The 16,697-nt window shown below is 38.2% G+C and overlaps 1 protein-coding gene across 2 annotated transcripts in view; it reads left to right on the top strand.

Moving 5' to 3' along the window:
• RELN (reelin) overlaps positions 1 to 16,697 on the top strand; it is a 271,266-nt gene that overhangs the window by 166,309 nt on the left and 88,260 nt on the right. For both annotated transcript variants that reach the window (XM_015628416.3, XM_015628417.3), the window contains exons 14-20: positions 936 to 1,144; positions 3,642 to 3,770; positions 4,821 to 4,930; positions 7,796 to 7,862; positions 8,812 to 9,045; positions 9,669 to 9,830; positions 14,166 to 14,402. In XM_015628416.3, the coding sequence (XP_015483902.1) occupies positions 936 to 1,144; positions 3,642 to 3,770; positions 4,821 to 4,930; positions 7,796 to 7,862; positions 8,812 to 9,045; positions 9,669 to 9,830; positions 14,166 to 14,402 (1,148 nt within the window). The remainder of the gene's footprint in view (positions 1 to 935; positions 1,145 to 3,641; positions 3,771 to 4,820; positions 4,931 to 7,795; positions 7,863 to 8,811; positions 9,046 to 9,668; positions 9,831 to 14,165; positions 14,403 to 16,697) is intronic.

Here is a 16,697-nt window from a genome sequence, read left to right as displayed (position 1 = left end):
CAGACAAAATTGGTATTTTATACATGTGCACATAGATGTGCTAGATATTGAAATGCAGCATGCTTACATAGTCTGAGGGAAGTTTGGTGGTAAAGATGATGATTATTTAAAGCCCAGGTCTGTGTGTATTTTGTCTGTAACTTTAGCACTTAGAAACCAAATGTTTACAGCAGGGTTTGGCCTGAGTTTGGTTGAGTCACTTGCATTGTTTTATTGTGCATGGCTTCCCTCCTTGCTGCTTCTGTGTGAAAGACAGGGTAGAACTTTTCTAAAACTAAGGAAACTGTAATTGTAAAATAATAAATTATTAATTAGGGAACTTGGGGAGAGATAGGATCTGAAATTACATGGAATTCATTGTGGAGGTTTTTTAAAACAAGCAGTTTTAAAGCTGACATCCTCTTTTGACATAATGAAGTTCTAATTACATTGCTTTAGGACAAAGGCTAAGCTTTGTGAGGCAGTGCTTTCATTTATTTCAGCAACATAACATCCTCTCCACTTATGCCTGTGAACTCCTGCTGTTACTCCATTCTCACGTCTCCAGAGAAGACCTGCCACTACCCTGCCTTAGCTTCTGTGAGCTGTAAGGCTCCAGGACAAACATCACCTTTCCTTCCCAGCTGCAGCTGACAACATAAACTTGCCCTTCTCAGAACACAGAAGGTGCAGTCTTCTGTGCCTTTACAGCTGAACAATGTGATCCCTCTGAGGTGATAAGCATCACTGGTACCCAGGGTGCTCATACCTATCCACACAACAGTAAATTATTTTATTTGGGATCATGTGTGGAAAAAGGCGGCTAAAAAGTTAACAAAATTCATCAAAGAGAGAATAGCACATTTGGTTCAGCACAATTAGAGCGAATTTTTAATTTTAAATGGTATGTTGTGACCTTTTTAACTTATTTAAACCTTATTTAATTTCTTTTGAAGGTGCCATCTTTGGTTTCTGTTGTCATTAGTCCGGACCTTCAGACTCCTGCAACCAAATTTTGTCTGAAGCAAAAGAGTCACCAAGGCCACAACAGGAATGTCTGGGCTGTGGATTACTTCCACGTCCTCCCGGTGCTCCCTTCCTCAGTGACTCACATGATCCAGTTTTCCATCAATTTGGGCTGTGGAACTTATCAACCTGGTAACAGGTAAAACTGGCGAGATATTCTTTTGGTTATCAGCTTTCTAGTATATTTTGGTTTATAAAATCTATATGAAGATTTGTAAATCTTTTTTCAGAAGAAGGTATCCCATTAATAATGACAAATATAAGCTGCTCAAAAGCTAATGTTTCTCCTGATCTTTACAGGCCCAGATTTATGTGTCTCTCATGCAATAAATAGTAATTAAATAGCTTTCCAGGTCAAAACTTGCTTTTCTTAGCCCATTATTCTGAAATATGCTCATGATTTCAGAGTGACTTTTGCTTCAGTTTCTAATGGATATGAGATTTACTTCTTAATACTGTGTAAGGAGGAAAAGGCAGCAGCAGAAACCTGCCCTGCTGACCTCTCTGAGATTACTGATGCCACAAGCATGTCTAATTCTTGTAAGACTGGTGATAAATTACCCTCATCTTAATAACCATCAGTGTGAGGAGCTCACTGTCTGTAAGCTGATCACAGAGCTCTTTTGCTGGCTTTACTTCCTCAGGACATTCATTGTGAATTTTTCCATGGGGAAGGGGAGAGAAGGGAGTCATTTTAGGTTTCATGTTTTGTAGAATCATAGAAATGTTGGTTGGAAGGGACCTGCACAGGTTATTTGGTGAAACCTGCTGCTGAAGGAGGGCTTGTTACTGGGCAGGTCAGACATGGCTCTGTCTATCCACAACTTGAAAAATCTTCATGGCTGGACACTGTGCTACCTCTCTGAGTGACCTACTCAAGTGAAAAAGTGTTTCCTAATGTACAGTACAAAACTATGAAACCATGTCTTTATGATTATTCTCCTTTGTAGTGTGCCTGACACTACTGAGGAGTTTGACTCCAGTTTCCTTCTGAGTGCCCTCTGCATCATCACAGGATTCTATAGCTCACCCCTCCTCATCAGGCTGAACAAGCTCCTTAGCTCCTCAGCCCATCCTGGCTTGGTGCTTGAAACCATGGACATCTTGCCCATCCTTTACTCCACTATCAAAATTCTTAATATTCTTCTTCAAACAGAGAATCCAAAACCAAACTGGCCACTGTCCCTCTTCCATTATATACATATGAGAATCTTTATCTTGGTATTTTATGAGGGTTAAGTAACTTTATATTCTGTAGAGTTGAGAGTTTAAAGTAAGAGACTATGAGTGCTTTTATCTGTGTCCCATGGCATCTACTTCCAGCTGGAAAGAGCTGCATTAACACTGACAGTTCTTGTATCTGTGCAGGGTAGCAGAATTCAAGGGGAAGCAAAAATCATGGCACTGCACTTATATTGGATAGGAAGAGAAGGCAGCAACATTTTCCTACATGAAAAATGAAAACTTTTCCTGTAAACACTCCTGGCCAGTAAACATGTTATATAAAGTCTCTGTCTCAACCTGTTTTCTGATGGAGATTAGTATATATTTTGAAAGATTAATATTCTTCCTTCTATTTCTGAAGGAGAAGTGAGCTTCTTCATAACTAAAGAAGCATTAGGTCACCATTTTTTCTATTTGTATTTCCCAAATACTGCAGCATTTCACATCTCCCAGTCTGCAGCATTATTCATAATGTTTTCATTACTGCACATGTGAGAGACTTATACTGGATATATGCAGTAAATATAACCCTCTAAAGATCTCTACAGCTAAACCTGAAATAAATTAGTTGAAACCTCCATAAACTGTTTTAATGGACACAATATCACAGAGACAGTACGTTTCAATAAAGTAATATTGTCAGCAAATTATCATAAAATAAAAATTCAGAATCCAATAATTTAATATTGAGGATATGAATTATGACTCTTATAATATTCCACTGGCATTACTTAAAATAAAACAGAATGTTACAAGCTAATTATACGGAGGAAATTACAAGAATAATTCAGTAAAATACTAAATCTGTGGAAAATCAAGCACTTTCTATATTGCTTTTTCAAGGTCTTTAGAGTGTAAGGCATCTAAGGATTTCCTTATACTCATAGGTTGTAAACAATTTGGGTTTTGTTTTATGCCAGGAAAGAGACAGCCCGTGCACGAACAGCTACTGGTTTTTTACCACCTTCTGCAGATGTAATAGTTAGCAGCTGGCAGTTATGGGTGTCCTGTGCTCACACGATGCTGTCTGGCTCTGATTCATCCAAGGTTTCTCCTTGCATCTGAAACAATTTCAATATAAAATATCAAATATGAAATATAAAAGTAATGCAGTTCTTATAACAGCACCAACATAAAAACACTGGCTAGATGGTGGCCCAATAAGAACTCTGTGTTCAGGCAATCCTCAGTCTAAAAAACTTTGGGTTTTTAAATGCTCATGAAATTTTATCTCATGTTTGCATTTGCAGGTTTTTTGTATTAAAATTCTGCTTGAAATTATTTCTTCTTTCCTCATCAGTTATTAGGAATAGCAGATTTGGTGGTTTCTCAATGTTGGTACTTCTCCATTGAGATCTATGCCAGGTACCCTCATGTGTCCTCCTCCTTTCTTTCCTTCAATGTGTCACCAGTGTCAGCTTGGAGTTCTCAACCAACCATGGTCGCTCGTGGTCGCTGCTCCACATGGAGTGTTTGCCTGAGATATGTGCAGGGCCTCACCTGCCCCACAGCACCATCTACGCCTCTGAAAACTACAGCGGGTGAGGATGTTCTCTGCAAAACTGAGACACAGGATTAGGGATTAGTGAATTGTGGGTGGCAGGAGAAAGCAGCAAAGCACACAGCTCTGTGTCATCATTCATTTTTGACTACCTGGGGACAGCAAGCAAGGAGTGTTCTGAGCTCCCTGGCTACCCAGCAATGAAACTTGAAATGTATGGGGCTGCTTCTGTGGTATAATAAAAATAATTTTTTGATGCTAAAGAGAAATTACAAAAAAAGCTCACTTATGGACAGCATGTCCATAAGAGAAAGAAAACTTTTACCTTGTCAAAGCCACAAAAGTTTTCTTCTTTGTCAGAAGAAACACTACTCAAAGATGTATGTACACCCTCAGACACATTCACTCACATGGAATTGTACTGGGTTACAGTGAAGCACATCCTCTGCACTTCTGCAGATGGAGATGGTTATTAGTGTCACTTTCTTGGATCAACCCTTCTCAATATAAAGTCTCTCTTCTACTGTTCTCACTGAAAAATGAACTGTGGCATTTTGCTGCATTGCACTAAATCCCTCAGTATCCCAACTTCCATAACACAAAAAGAAAATTCAGTTGAAGCATTGCTATGATCTGGTGACACACAGCCCCTAGTCCCATGCAATTTTCATAGGAGCCATTACTTCTGGTGTGTGCAGGAATGTAGCCTCTGTGGATGATAGAGAATGGCCCAGACTGCAGCATGCCAAATCCTCTGCACCACTCCTCACCCTCTGAGGGTCTTCACCAAGCAGAGTTCAGCTGCTACAGCAAAGGAGCTTATGGTCTTTGCCATCTTCAGTTATCCCTACAGGGGGAAAATGATTGGGTTTTATAAAACAATAATGAACATTCATATATTGTATGAAAATACAGACTTCTTTTTCATTTGTGTTTTCTAAAGCTGCTGTAAATTTATGCTTCATTTGAGAAGATTTTAAAATTAGGCTTCTCACAAAACTTCATGAATACATAAACATATCTGCAAAATATACAGCTGCTTAATAACTATCAGTGTAAAATGCTAGAGTCCGTGTTATGTGTATTTCAGGTGGAACCGAATAACTATTCCCCTTCCCAACGCTGCACTAACAAGTGACACCAGGATTCGATGGAGGCAAACAGGACCAATCCTTGGAAATATGTGGGCAATCGATAATAGTTAGTATTCTTATCCATGATCATGACACATCAGAAAAGTAAATTTTATATCCTGCTCTAAGTAAACGTATTGTCTACTACTACATGTCAATGAATTTATAGTTTGCTAAATTCCTGTTCTGTTTAGTTGCATTTGGTAGGGTGTGCATTTTGAAGCTACAGAGAGATTCTGCCATTAGAAAATACAATAGTCTAGTAGATTTTTTTTTTCCCCATTTAATGGAAAGCTTTCTAGGAAAAGATATTGGTGGCAGGAGCTTGAAATGACATTTATTCTGTTTGCTTAGTCCTAATTACATAAATAGGTTCCACACTGGCTGTTAAGGACATAGACTGCACCAGCCTAAGCAACAGGAGCAGCATCTGGGACATATTTTGCTTCTAGATACAGAAGACCATTTTCAAGCAATGCTGCTACCAAAACACTGAAAAAACCTTACATTGTTTACCATATCTTCAGGGGAAAGTGCCATCTGTTTCAGGAAACGGTTCTTCTCTTAGAAAATTATTTTTCACAAAACTTTTCTTTAAATAGATGTGAAGAACTGGGAGAAATTTATGTTGATAAATATTTTTATGACTTATTACAGAGGAAAACCAGGACCAGAATTAAAAAGAAATACTTAAAAGGGCAGTAAAAAGTATTTAGGAACACAGGATTAAATGTATGAAATGCATGAAATGTATTAAATGATTGAAAGGGCTAACTAAGAGTTACTGCAAAATTTTTTAGCTTGCTTGTTTGCCTTAATTGATTTGAAACTAAGTAAGCTACATTCAGAACTTATTTGGTTAGATGCATGAAATACATAATTTAGAGATTTACCCTATACAATACACTGTACAATAGCCAGTGAAATTTTGCAGTAATTCTCTGTAAGGCTTGATATGGTGCCTAGGAATAGTAAATATTTACATTTTGCAGAATTCTTAAAATATATTGATGACTATTATTCACAAGAAAATCTTGAAGCTGTTAAGGTAATATCATAAAGGAAATTTTGTCTCTAAAAGTAATGAAATTTGTTCTCTTAATCATAATGGGAAGTAGCATCATGTTGACATTCTGGATATAGTATTAATGCTTCTCTTCAGGGATGTGATATATGTCAGAAAGGAAGCAAAATTAAGGGAAAATATAGGCATATAAACACGAGAAGATGTCTGTCATCTTGGGTCTGCAAGGATGAGTTGCTGTCTAAAAGAAATGCAGACTCAAAATGCTGGAGACACTCATGAGAGGTTCACAGAAAACACAGCAAGATGAAATCAGTCCAAGGATACAAATTCCTTACAACAGAACAAAACAAGATTTTGAAAATCATTTGACAATTCATTTATTTGCACAACCTTTCCTTACAGAACGAAATACAACCCCATGAAAGGGTGCTGCATGCTCCTGTGTGTGCAGTCTCAGGAAGAGGTTTGCCAACCATCTGCCTAGAAAGTGCCTGCTCTGAATTTAGGGTGCAGAACCATGACACAGGAATCCAGTCTTAAAGACATATTTCTGAGGTTTTCAATGCCTCCTTTGTTAAATACCAGTGACACTGAAGTTTACCCTGTATTGTAGGGAAAAACTCTTAAATATTGGCAAGCCACTCCAATTCTTGAAGAGAGGAAGATATTCAAAAATTCAGAACTCTGACTTTCAGCTTCACAACTGTTTCCTATGTGAATTAAGTTTTAAATGAAATCTGGAAGCTGGCCATCTTTCAGAAACTCTGGAAAAATGCCAATTTCCGTGAAGTCTTTTCATTTTGAATGACATCATTACATCTTTAACCCTTCTACTTTTACCACCCCCTCAAAAAGACCCCAAAAGACACAAATAAATCAAAGAGACAGAACCGAATTTTTGCACCCTGAGAAGTGAGAAAATCTAGAAATCACATGAAATCTGATGAGGACTTAGTTATAGAGAGTAGCAAACATGGATTTAGTGTGTCTGCTAGGGAGAGCTGACACCCTGCTGTGATGGGCAACAGTATAAAACTAGGAAAAGGAAGAAGTACTGCTTCTTATAAATTATTTCAAATTGGTGGCTATTTCTTCCAAATGTCATGATGCAAGTGGATTAACTCCAAGTAACCTTCAGCAGAAAATATGCCACTCTTCATGGTTAAGGCCTTTTGGCATAATGTATTGAAATAATATTGCCCACAAGTTATGACTTTCCTTTATTGTAATGCAAGAGGTTGTACTGAGATTTTCTCATTTTTCCATCCTTCATATATTTCACAAAATGCCAACACTGTCAATTAGGAGTCATTGGAGGAAGATGAAGCAAAAGAGTAAAACAAGTCTGGTGTATTTTTGAGCACTTAGGATGGGGAATTCTGTTCCATTTAAAAGAATCAGTGAAACAGTAGGATAATTAATAGTTACTTAAGACATATCAGGGCAAGTTCTTATTCCCCTAAGTCCAGTGAAGTATGTAGATTTCAATGAGAGAAGCAGAGATGTGTTTTTTTAAATCTACAAGACTGCTACTGGAATGTACCAATATATAGATTGGATTACATCTCCGAACTAAGATTAAAGGAATGTCAATGAAAAATGATGAAGGTCAATGCCTACCAAATTATCTGATCTCATTCACAGACTTAGTAATTAAAACAATACTAGTGGCCACAGTCTTGTGTCTTTAGCCACAGATGGACGTGACACATTAAATAATAAATTATCCCTAACTATCCTTGACACAGTCAAAAGCTTCATATCCTTTCATAGGCCTTTTCCAGTTAGTGGGATTAAGATAAATACAGTAATTGAGTGATCAGATCTGTACACTTTCTTGTAGTCACCATATTCTGTTTATCACGTAGCATAACCATCCATTTAATTGATTTCTCTTCTCTGCAGTTTATATTGGTCCATCTTGCCTCAAATTCTGCTCAGGGCGAGGACAGTGTACTAGAAATGGCTGCAAGTAAGTGTTATATTCAGTACTCATGTTCAATTTCTGTCACAGAGTTCACTTGGTAGTGTGAAAGCTGAAGTGATTTTCATTTCAGTCCTTACTCTTTTAGATGACTAAATATAAAAGCAGCATAACCCTCAGAATTCATAAAGCCCACTGGAAAGCTAAAGATCAATCTTTCTAAACAGCAGCATGCTTAATATGTATTTTAATGATTTCCTTCAGGTATGGTGTCTAACTTCCAGTTCATCTTAAAATGTGTTACAGAGCACACTGAAATGTCAGTGATGTATACTTTATACTGGTTATAGAGGTGATTTATGACTTTATCACTTTTGTATTAAATGTTGGGAAAGAAATACAATTTTAATAGTTCTAATATCCCATAACCTAACATATCTCAAGGACAGAAGACCAGCATTCCACTTTTTTCTGATAGTCTGTCTTGTTAAAAGGGTTCCATTCTAAAAAATAAAAAGGTACTTCCTCAAAACCAGTAAGCACATTCTAAATATTGGTGTAACTACATTTGGGTATTAACAACAGTGTGACCTACAGGGCATTATCCTTTGTAAATTAATTTCTTGTAACCACATCCAGTATGCTACAGATAAAAACAAGTTTGTGATTTTACATAAGAGCAAGCATAATTATGTCAGCAGGGATTTTGTTCCAAAATTTAATAAAAATATTTCTGTACTGTGTTATGTGTAGATTCATGGGGTGCTCATAAATACTTATTTTTTTTTTAAGTTGAAAAGTAAATACTAGCTAACAGAAATCATTTGCTATGCACTTTACCTAAGTGAAGTTCAAAGAGGTTCTTGGGCCTCAGATTTGAGAAGGACCTTGTGGGTATCCTCAGTTCATGAACACCTGCAGCCACCATGTGTGCTGACCACTGGCCACAGCCAAAGGTGGGTCACCAACCCTGCTTTTCACCCTTCCTCGCCCGCAGGTGTGACCCCGGCTTTTCAGGGCCAGCGTGTGAGACAGCGTCGCAGACCTTCCCCATGTTCATCTCAGAGAGCTTCGCCAGCTCCCGCCTCTCCTCCTACCACAGCTTCTACTCCATCCGGGGCGCCGAGGTCAGCTTCGGCTGCGGGGTCCTGGCCAGCGGCAAGGCCCTGGTCTTCAACAAGGACGGCAGGCGCCAGCTCATCACCTCCTTCCTGGACAGCTCCCAGTCCAGGTGAGAGGGAAGGAGGAGTGGTGTGAAGCAAAGAAATGGGGGAGCCCCTCCCGCTGCAGCCTTGTCTATTATTAAACCTGTTATTTTAGCAAGGAAAAAAGCCTTTAAAAAACTCCTTGTTCCATATTTTAATAGTGATTTTGTAGCCTTGCCTTTTTTTCCTCCTTCTTTTTAAACAACAGAGTCCAAAACAGACTGGAGGGAAATTATTGTACAGTTTGGATGGAAAATATGAAATGTTAATATCAAACCTGAGTGTCAAAGGCAAGTGCTAATTAATTATTTATAAGGTTGTGTTTATTTGACAGCTTGTGGCAACTGATTAGATCCATCCACTATCTCTCCCTCCCCTTCAGTGCCTAATAAATAATTAAATGCAGTAATGATTGGCATTCTTTTAACTGTATGTGCCACAATGTATTACTCAACAATAAAAACAAATCACATGTATAAAACCCCATAACCGATATTTATCAAAATTTGCCTAAATTGAGAAGATCTGACAACAACCTGGTTAGGGGAAAAACAAAACCAAAACAAACAAACAAACAAACAAAAACCCAACAAGAAGAAACCTACAGTGAAAATGATACCCTGCAAATATTTGTGTAATTGTGGTGCAGGTTCCTGCAGTTCACGCTGCGCCTGGGCAGCAAGTCGGTGCTGAGCACCTGCAAAGCACCCGACCAGCCCGGGGAAGGAGTGCTGCTGCACTACTCCTACGACAACGGGATTACCTGGAAACTGCTGGAACACTACTCTTATCTCAACTACCACGAGCCAAGGTACATGCACAAATATTACATTTGCATGCAATTAGGCTGGTTGTGGTGGTCACTGCAATGTGAAGATGGAGTACGTGGTGCAAGAGGGAATGAAGGGTTTTTATTGCACACTGAAAGTTACCACCTCTCTTTAAAATTTTGCAGCTGTTCTAGGCACTTCCCATTTTGTCATCCTATAAAAATGAACACATCGCTTTAATGGCCTTCAAGTCTCAGGTGATACAACAGAACAAGATGAAGTAGTGCAAGATGAGGGATAGGAGTGTACTTGTGGGAAATAGGGGCACATCTCTTCCCATGGAAGCAGCCACTTGTAAAGAAAAATTAATATAAATTATTTGTAGCTTTGAAGCCATAGATACCCTCACTACACCATCCTCCGGGATTAGGAGTTTGCAGGCAGCACAGGACAGCTGAGACAGAATCTGATTGTGGAGATCTCTGCAGGATTGTGAGGAGCTCTGAGGTCAGCAGGAAAACTACACCTGCTCCCACTCCCAAGGCAATTGCACGACTTCATGGCTGTGCCTCTGCCTGGGCTGGGCTTGGTGCCCTGGGAGAGCCTGCTGGTGACCGTGCCTGAGACTCACACAGATCAAAAAGAAGTTGAACAAAGAGCTCATCTCATCTAGCAGCATCTATGTTTGGTGTCAGATTAGAGAGGAATGTATCTCTTGTATTCAGAGAAGGTGTTCCTTACTGATGCATTTATGACACCATCCACCAAATTTAGTGAAGCAATACAGAATCAGGAGTCCCCCCATGAGCATGCCTGTAGCAAAAGCCCGGAACACTCTGGTCTGGATCTATGCAAACCTTCTCAAAACTGGCAGCAGCCACCTTCACAGAGTGCTGCAGCAGAGCCAATAAATGCCAATTAAAGGAGATGCTCTGCAAAGGGGCCCAGAAGAGGCAGAACTGACAGTGGCATCACTGGACTCATTCCAGCAGGTCCATTTCCTGCCCAAGGGTAGCTTTGACCTGGGTGTTGCCCTATGTCCTCTTCCCTTCTGAATGCAAGGAAAACATCTTAGTCAGCCCCAGGGATGGAACTGTAAATAGCCTGCAAGTCACTTTAGCTTCACATAACTTTCATTATTTATATTTATTGAGCTCAGGTGAGTGCTTTTTAAAAAAAAAAAAAAAAATCCACATATTGTCAATAACTCAGTACAAAATTGCAATATTCAAAGTGTGATTAAGAACGTTCTAATGGAAAAAAGACCCTTGTAACATTACAATTATTTCCTTGGAGCTATAGGAAATACTCAAAAATATGAGAGGAGGACTGTATTTGGTAGAAATATATTATAGACTTTACTTTTTGAAGTTCTAAATGTTTCCAAAGAAAAGATGCCACAGACTGGAACACTTATAAGTCTTCTTTAAAATTTCCTTTGCCTGCCTTCATTATAGTCACATATATATTTTATATGGCCCTGTTTCTAATTCTTAGATTCAAGATTACAACTGTAGGAATTATATTTCCCTAAAGGTTTTTAATATATAGCACTATGAAATTTTTATAACTAAAAGGAAAATACATATTCTGGTGACTGATTTTAGTGCATTTTAGGATATAAATGTAATAAATAACATAGGTGCCAGAGACTTTTTTAGCTTTTTGAGGTTAGGTATGAAAGACAATTCATGTTGTTCTGACAAGGTACAGAGCAAAGTACAATATACACAAGTTAGAGAGATTTTGCCATGGGAGATGATAGACTAGACAGACAGACAGACAGACAGACGGATAGATAGATAGATAGATAGATAGATAGATAGATAGATAGATAGATAGATAGATAGATAGATAGATAGATATAGATATGCAGTCCACTCTGGGTAGACAGAAAAATGACATTCATACAAACCTGAAACTAATGCTGGCAATAATTATGAACAAAGCTTCACCTTTTCATGTAATGTTGTCTGAAAATATCAGCATTTTTAGTAACATAGATGGACTGCTGCTAAGTTTGGCAATCAGTCTGTATCCATGAATTTAATTAATCTTCAGTCATACAAAAAATAATTACACATTTAATGTTCTGCTGAAAAGGTGCATTTAATCTGCTAACATTTGACAGCTGCATTTTTCTTCTGAGCAGAACAGCGGTGGCTTTTCAATATTAGGTATGCGCATAGCTTGAAAGAATGAGATCAGAGCAAAGGTCTCCCAGCTGGTTTTTAAGAAATTTAATGGTGGCTGGTAATGTAAGTAGGAACACTTTTCTTCTCTGCAGCAGAAAAGTCATTAGCAGGAATCCCCCTCCCTCTCCATCTATCTCCAACAAATCAAAGCCAGACAGGAGTTGTTACAACTGGAGGTGTAGTCAGGTTCTGCATACTAACATATGTGCCATACATGGTGGATTACACCTACATTTATAAATTGTGTTAGCTTAATCCCCTGGGATGGGGAATTTATTTTAACATGTGTTAAATATTTTATCATCTGATATGTGTGTCTGTGGTGTATATCATGATTTAGGATTTTCTGTATATTTCTGTCTGCGAGAATTAGTGTCCACGTGGGCATGCTTATGAGGGTTAAGAGTGAAAGGGAAGATACAGGCATCAGAGGCAGCCACCAGCAGAGAAATATGCCCTGGATTATGGCAGAGCATTAGCTCACACAAGAGCCAGGTGCTTCCCACTGGATACAGTGCTCCTCCTAGCCAAGCCAGGGTACCAGCTTTCCTCAGGTTCACACCCCTGAATCATGGCTGAAAATAACATGGTTCCTTTTGGCTTCAGTAACAATTTCTTGTCATCTGTGCCTTTAAAAATGAACCCAAAAGGTTATAGAGATGTTTCTTATGAGGCAATCCTTGATAGAAAAGAAACCCTTGTGGTTTAATCAGGTGCCAGAGAGCAGTGGGGCTTGGTCTTTCTCTTAGAAGAGTATGGAGTCATTCAAACATCTTTATTTGAGTGTAAAAGAAATGTACCTACCAATTCATAAAGTGTGTACTGTGCTGTCCCGTGCCACAGGGACACAGCCATATCACCTCTGGCTGTCCCTCCACACTTCCCTCTCCAGTCAATGCATGGCAGGAAGCAGCTCCTAGAAAAGCCAGGCAGGACTTTTTGAGTGCTTCCCATCTGTTTAGCCAAGCTATTTGAATTTTTTCTGGTTAATGGATTTATTTATTCTTCTTTAAAATGAATGTGACACTAAACAGCAGTATTATAAATCTACTCTCCAAAAGGATGATGTAGCAAGTCATTTTTAAGAGTGTGGTTTTTGCACTGAGTGCCACAGGCGTGAGACTCTTTCATATGCAGAGAACAAAACACTACAATAGGCAGCTTAGAAAGCCTTGAGTCTGACAAAAATTTAGTGCTAGAGTATAAAAAGTTGCTTCCAGTTTAGCTGATTTATCATTTTATCCACATTTCTTCTAAGAGAGAAAGAAAAATATCATCTACTTGATGAGCTTGCTGAAAACCCTTTAGCCAGCAAGTAATTGTACCTCAATGGAGACAAATGTCCCTGTTGCCAGTCTGTCTCACAATTGACGTGGCTGTGTGAGGTACCATGGTCTTAGTGATTTATGGAGCTCTCAACAAAGTGTCATTGCTGTGGCAATTAATGCATACTCCCTCCTGCAGTGTATGAAAATTGCTCCTGGAAATTAGATATTACTCTTAATTTTCTTTGCAGTTTGTCAATTCTAGGTGTGTTGACATAGCTGCCATGACAAATCAGGTGGCCTTGCATACCAGAAGCACCTGGGACTCACCTCCAGTTGCATCTCTATGCAGCTATAAAAAAGGAGTGTCTGCCAAAAAAGACTACACATAATCACACTGTCTGACAAGATGAACCTTTCCCATCTTATTGTGGCAATTTACAGGGCTGGGTTCTTCTAGGACAAGAGCACCATTAGAATGATGTCAATGCTATGCAGGAAATAGTGCAGATGTTTACAAGATGTGTATCTTTTGATCAAGATAGAACCCACTGAGTCTGACAAAGGGAAATTGGAGTTCTTAAATCCTTGTCAGCTCATCATTCCTTTCTTAATTTGCACCTTTAAATTTACTGAGAGCTCCACAGTGGAAGCAAAACCTGCAGATTTGGTAGAAACCCTTTCTGGTGGCTTTTGCACATGACTAGTTTGCAGTAAATTAATTGATTGCCCAGAGAACTAACAATTCCCCTGTCCCTGTTAAGAGCTATACCAGCAGATGCTACAGTATTTGTGGGCTGCATTTACTCCATGATTTTTAGGTCAGGCAGGAGAAATTACCGTAAAATACATCCCCACGGAATTATTACAAAATTATTGCAAAAACTGGCAATAATAACTTTGTTTTGTTCTCCAGAATAATTTCAGTGGAGCTGCCTGAAGATGCAAGGCAGGTTGGCATTCAGTTCAGATGGTGGCAGCCATATCACTCTTCTCAAGGTGAAGATGTGTGGGCAATTGATGAAATCATCATGACCTCTGTGCTTTTCAACAGCATCAGTCTCGACTTCACCAACCTGGTTGAAGTCACACAGTCTCTAGGATTCTACCTGGGAAATGTTCAGCCCTACTGTGGGCATGACTGGACTCTCTGGTGAGAAACATGTATTCTTTCCTGTTCTGCTTTTGTTTTTCTTGTCTATTCATCCTGCTAAAGACCAAGTGACTCCTGGAAATGCATTTATTTGGCAGCTATTTAGAGTAATAATGTGATCACTTTTTTGTCATTTTTTTTCATTTTGTCATTGTGGACAAAAATACAATCATTAATCTCATTGCAATTAGTAGTATGTTTTTCACCTTGTGGCACAGATTTATGTTTGATGGGAACATTGAATGTAGCACTCTTTTCCCATGAAATACTTAAAGAATATCCTAATTTTAAAAAAATTCAGAAATGTTCCATAATCTTCACTTAAAATCCAGGCAGGATAATATGGGTATGCAGGTAATGAAATAAGTTCTTAAGTACAGACTCTGAATATTTTGTAAGTGATGTTGAGATCTGTGTACATAGCCATTATATTGTAATCCAGAAAGTAAAGGCAGCAGAATATAGGCAGAATGACATTATCCATTTGTAGCTGCTTTGTCTGGTATTACATACACTTAGGCATTTGCACTGTGATCAGCATTATAACATATTGCAATGAGGCCTCAAATGAGCTGTGTATTTAGAAACAGAAGCAAGAAAACTTCACACCTCTCAAAGGAAATAAAGGCAACAGAAGCAAAAGAAGGGAAAAATTGTTAGGATTGCATAAAAATAAACTCTTTTTACTAAAACATTAACATGCTTCAGAAAAAAAAAATCTGGAGCACTTGAGTGTAACATTTGGAATTAATACAAGGGGAGCTCAATTTAATCTGTGTGTTTTGATTAAAACCAAATAACAGTTGCATGCTAGTCTGATCAACCTGTAAACCCAGTATAGTTTTAATTGGCATAGATATATTTCTTTGGAGAAAGTACAATCACAGTAATTATAGAAAACCTGAAGAAAATAAAATAATTTTAGCGTCCCCATGGACACTCAGAGAAACACTGTTGGAATTTTATTAACAAGTGTCTCTGAGCAATCTGATTTGACTTTCTGATCATCTGTCAAACTAAAAGGAGTTGGCTTAGCAGTAGGAACAACACCAAATGTGTCCTAGCACTGATAATGAGGCAGTAGAAGCACCATTAACCACTTTAATAAGGACAAGGAAGGTACTCTCTGCTCATTAAAATGAAACAACATGTTAGGGCTCAAACTGTTTGCATCTTCCTCATCAAAGATCTGGAATGAAAGCCTTTTAATGACACTGTTTTCCTTCTGTACTTTTAAGACCAGTTTATAATGGGGAGGAGGGCAGATAAGATAGCAGAGGTTCTTCTCTTTTCCACCCATTACTCTAAATCAGAATCAAAATAATAAATGCTAAGCTAAATTCTCCATTCCATATGGAGATGGACTTGGATTTGTAGTGTTCAGTCATAGTAGAAACATGGAACTTTCCATGTATCAAATAAAGAATCAAAGCCTTCCTCACTATTTATGTCTAAGTATTTTTCATTATCACTGGAAAACATGAACTCTATCCTTCATTGACCTTGCTTCTCTCAGGGGAAATTTTTAACCTTACACGAAGTCTGTACAAATGGTTGCTAGTTAAATTAATTATTGTTGGGTTTTCCCAGCTGTGAGTCCATTTGGTTCTCATTTTCTAACTCACGACTTTCTAACTCGCAACCAGATCTTGCAGTAGCACTGACGCCATCCTGCTGAGAACAGTCTGACAACAGCTTTTTCATTAGTACAACTATGGGAAATAATACACTATTAATCATTTTACAGGGTGTCATCCCCAGGCCCATTTTCACCAAATTGCTTTTAATTGTCTGTTAGGCCTCTACTTCTCCTTTAGAACCTGTAAATCTGAAACATTTATCCTTAGAACTGGAAAAACCTGAGGAGGGGGTTTTTAATTTTCCTTTTTTTTTTTTAAGAGGCAGGCTATTCTTTTCTGTACCTGGCTTTATTAAAAAAAAAAAAAAAAAGTTTGTTGATAAACATGTGTTTCTATCAAAAGGGATTTTTTGAATATTTTCATGGTCTATGTCTGAAAAGTAATTTTATTTGATTGTCATCATCATCATTTGGTTTCAGAATGGATCCTTAAGTTTATTACATCAAGTGTATTGACTGAACTGAAAGGACAATGGAAAACTTTAAAATGAAGTGTTTAATGATCTACATTAATTCATCACTTCTCCAAAATGCTCATATTCAGGCAAAGTGTTGACCCAAATACCTCTGGGGTATTACAGGCTATATACATCCACTTGCTGAAATTCATTTAAATATTGATAAGGATGCTTAACACTTTATATATATTTATATTT

Source organism: Parus major, chromosome 1A (genome assembly GCF_001522545.3).
Source record: "Parus major isolate Abel chromosome 1A, Parus_major1.1, whole genome shotgun sequence".
Lineage (NCBI taxonomy): Eukaryota > Metazoa > Chordata > Aves > Passeriformes > Paridae > Parus > Parus major.
The sequence above is the reverse complement of the archived record's forward strand: the minus strand, read 5'-3'. Positions and strand labels throughout refer to the sequence as shown.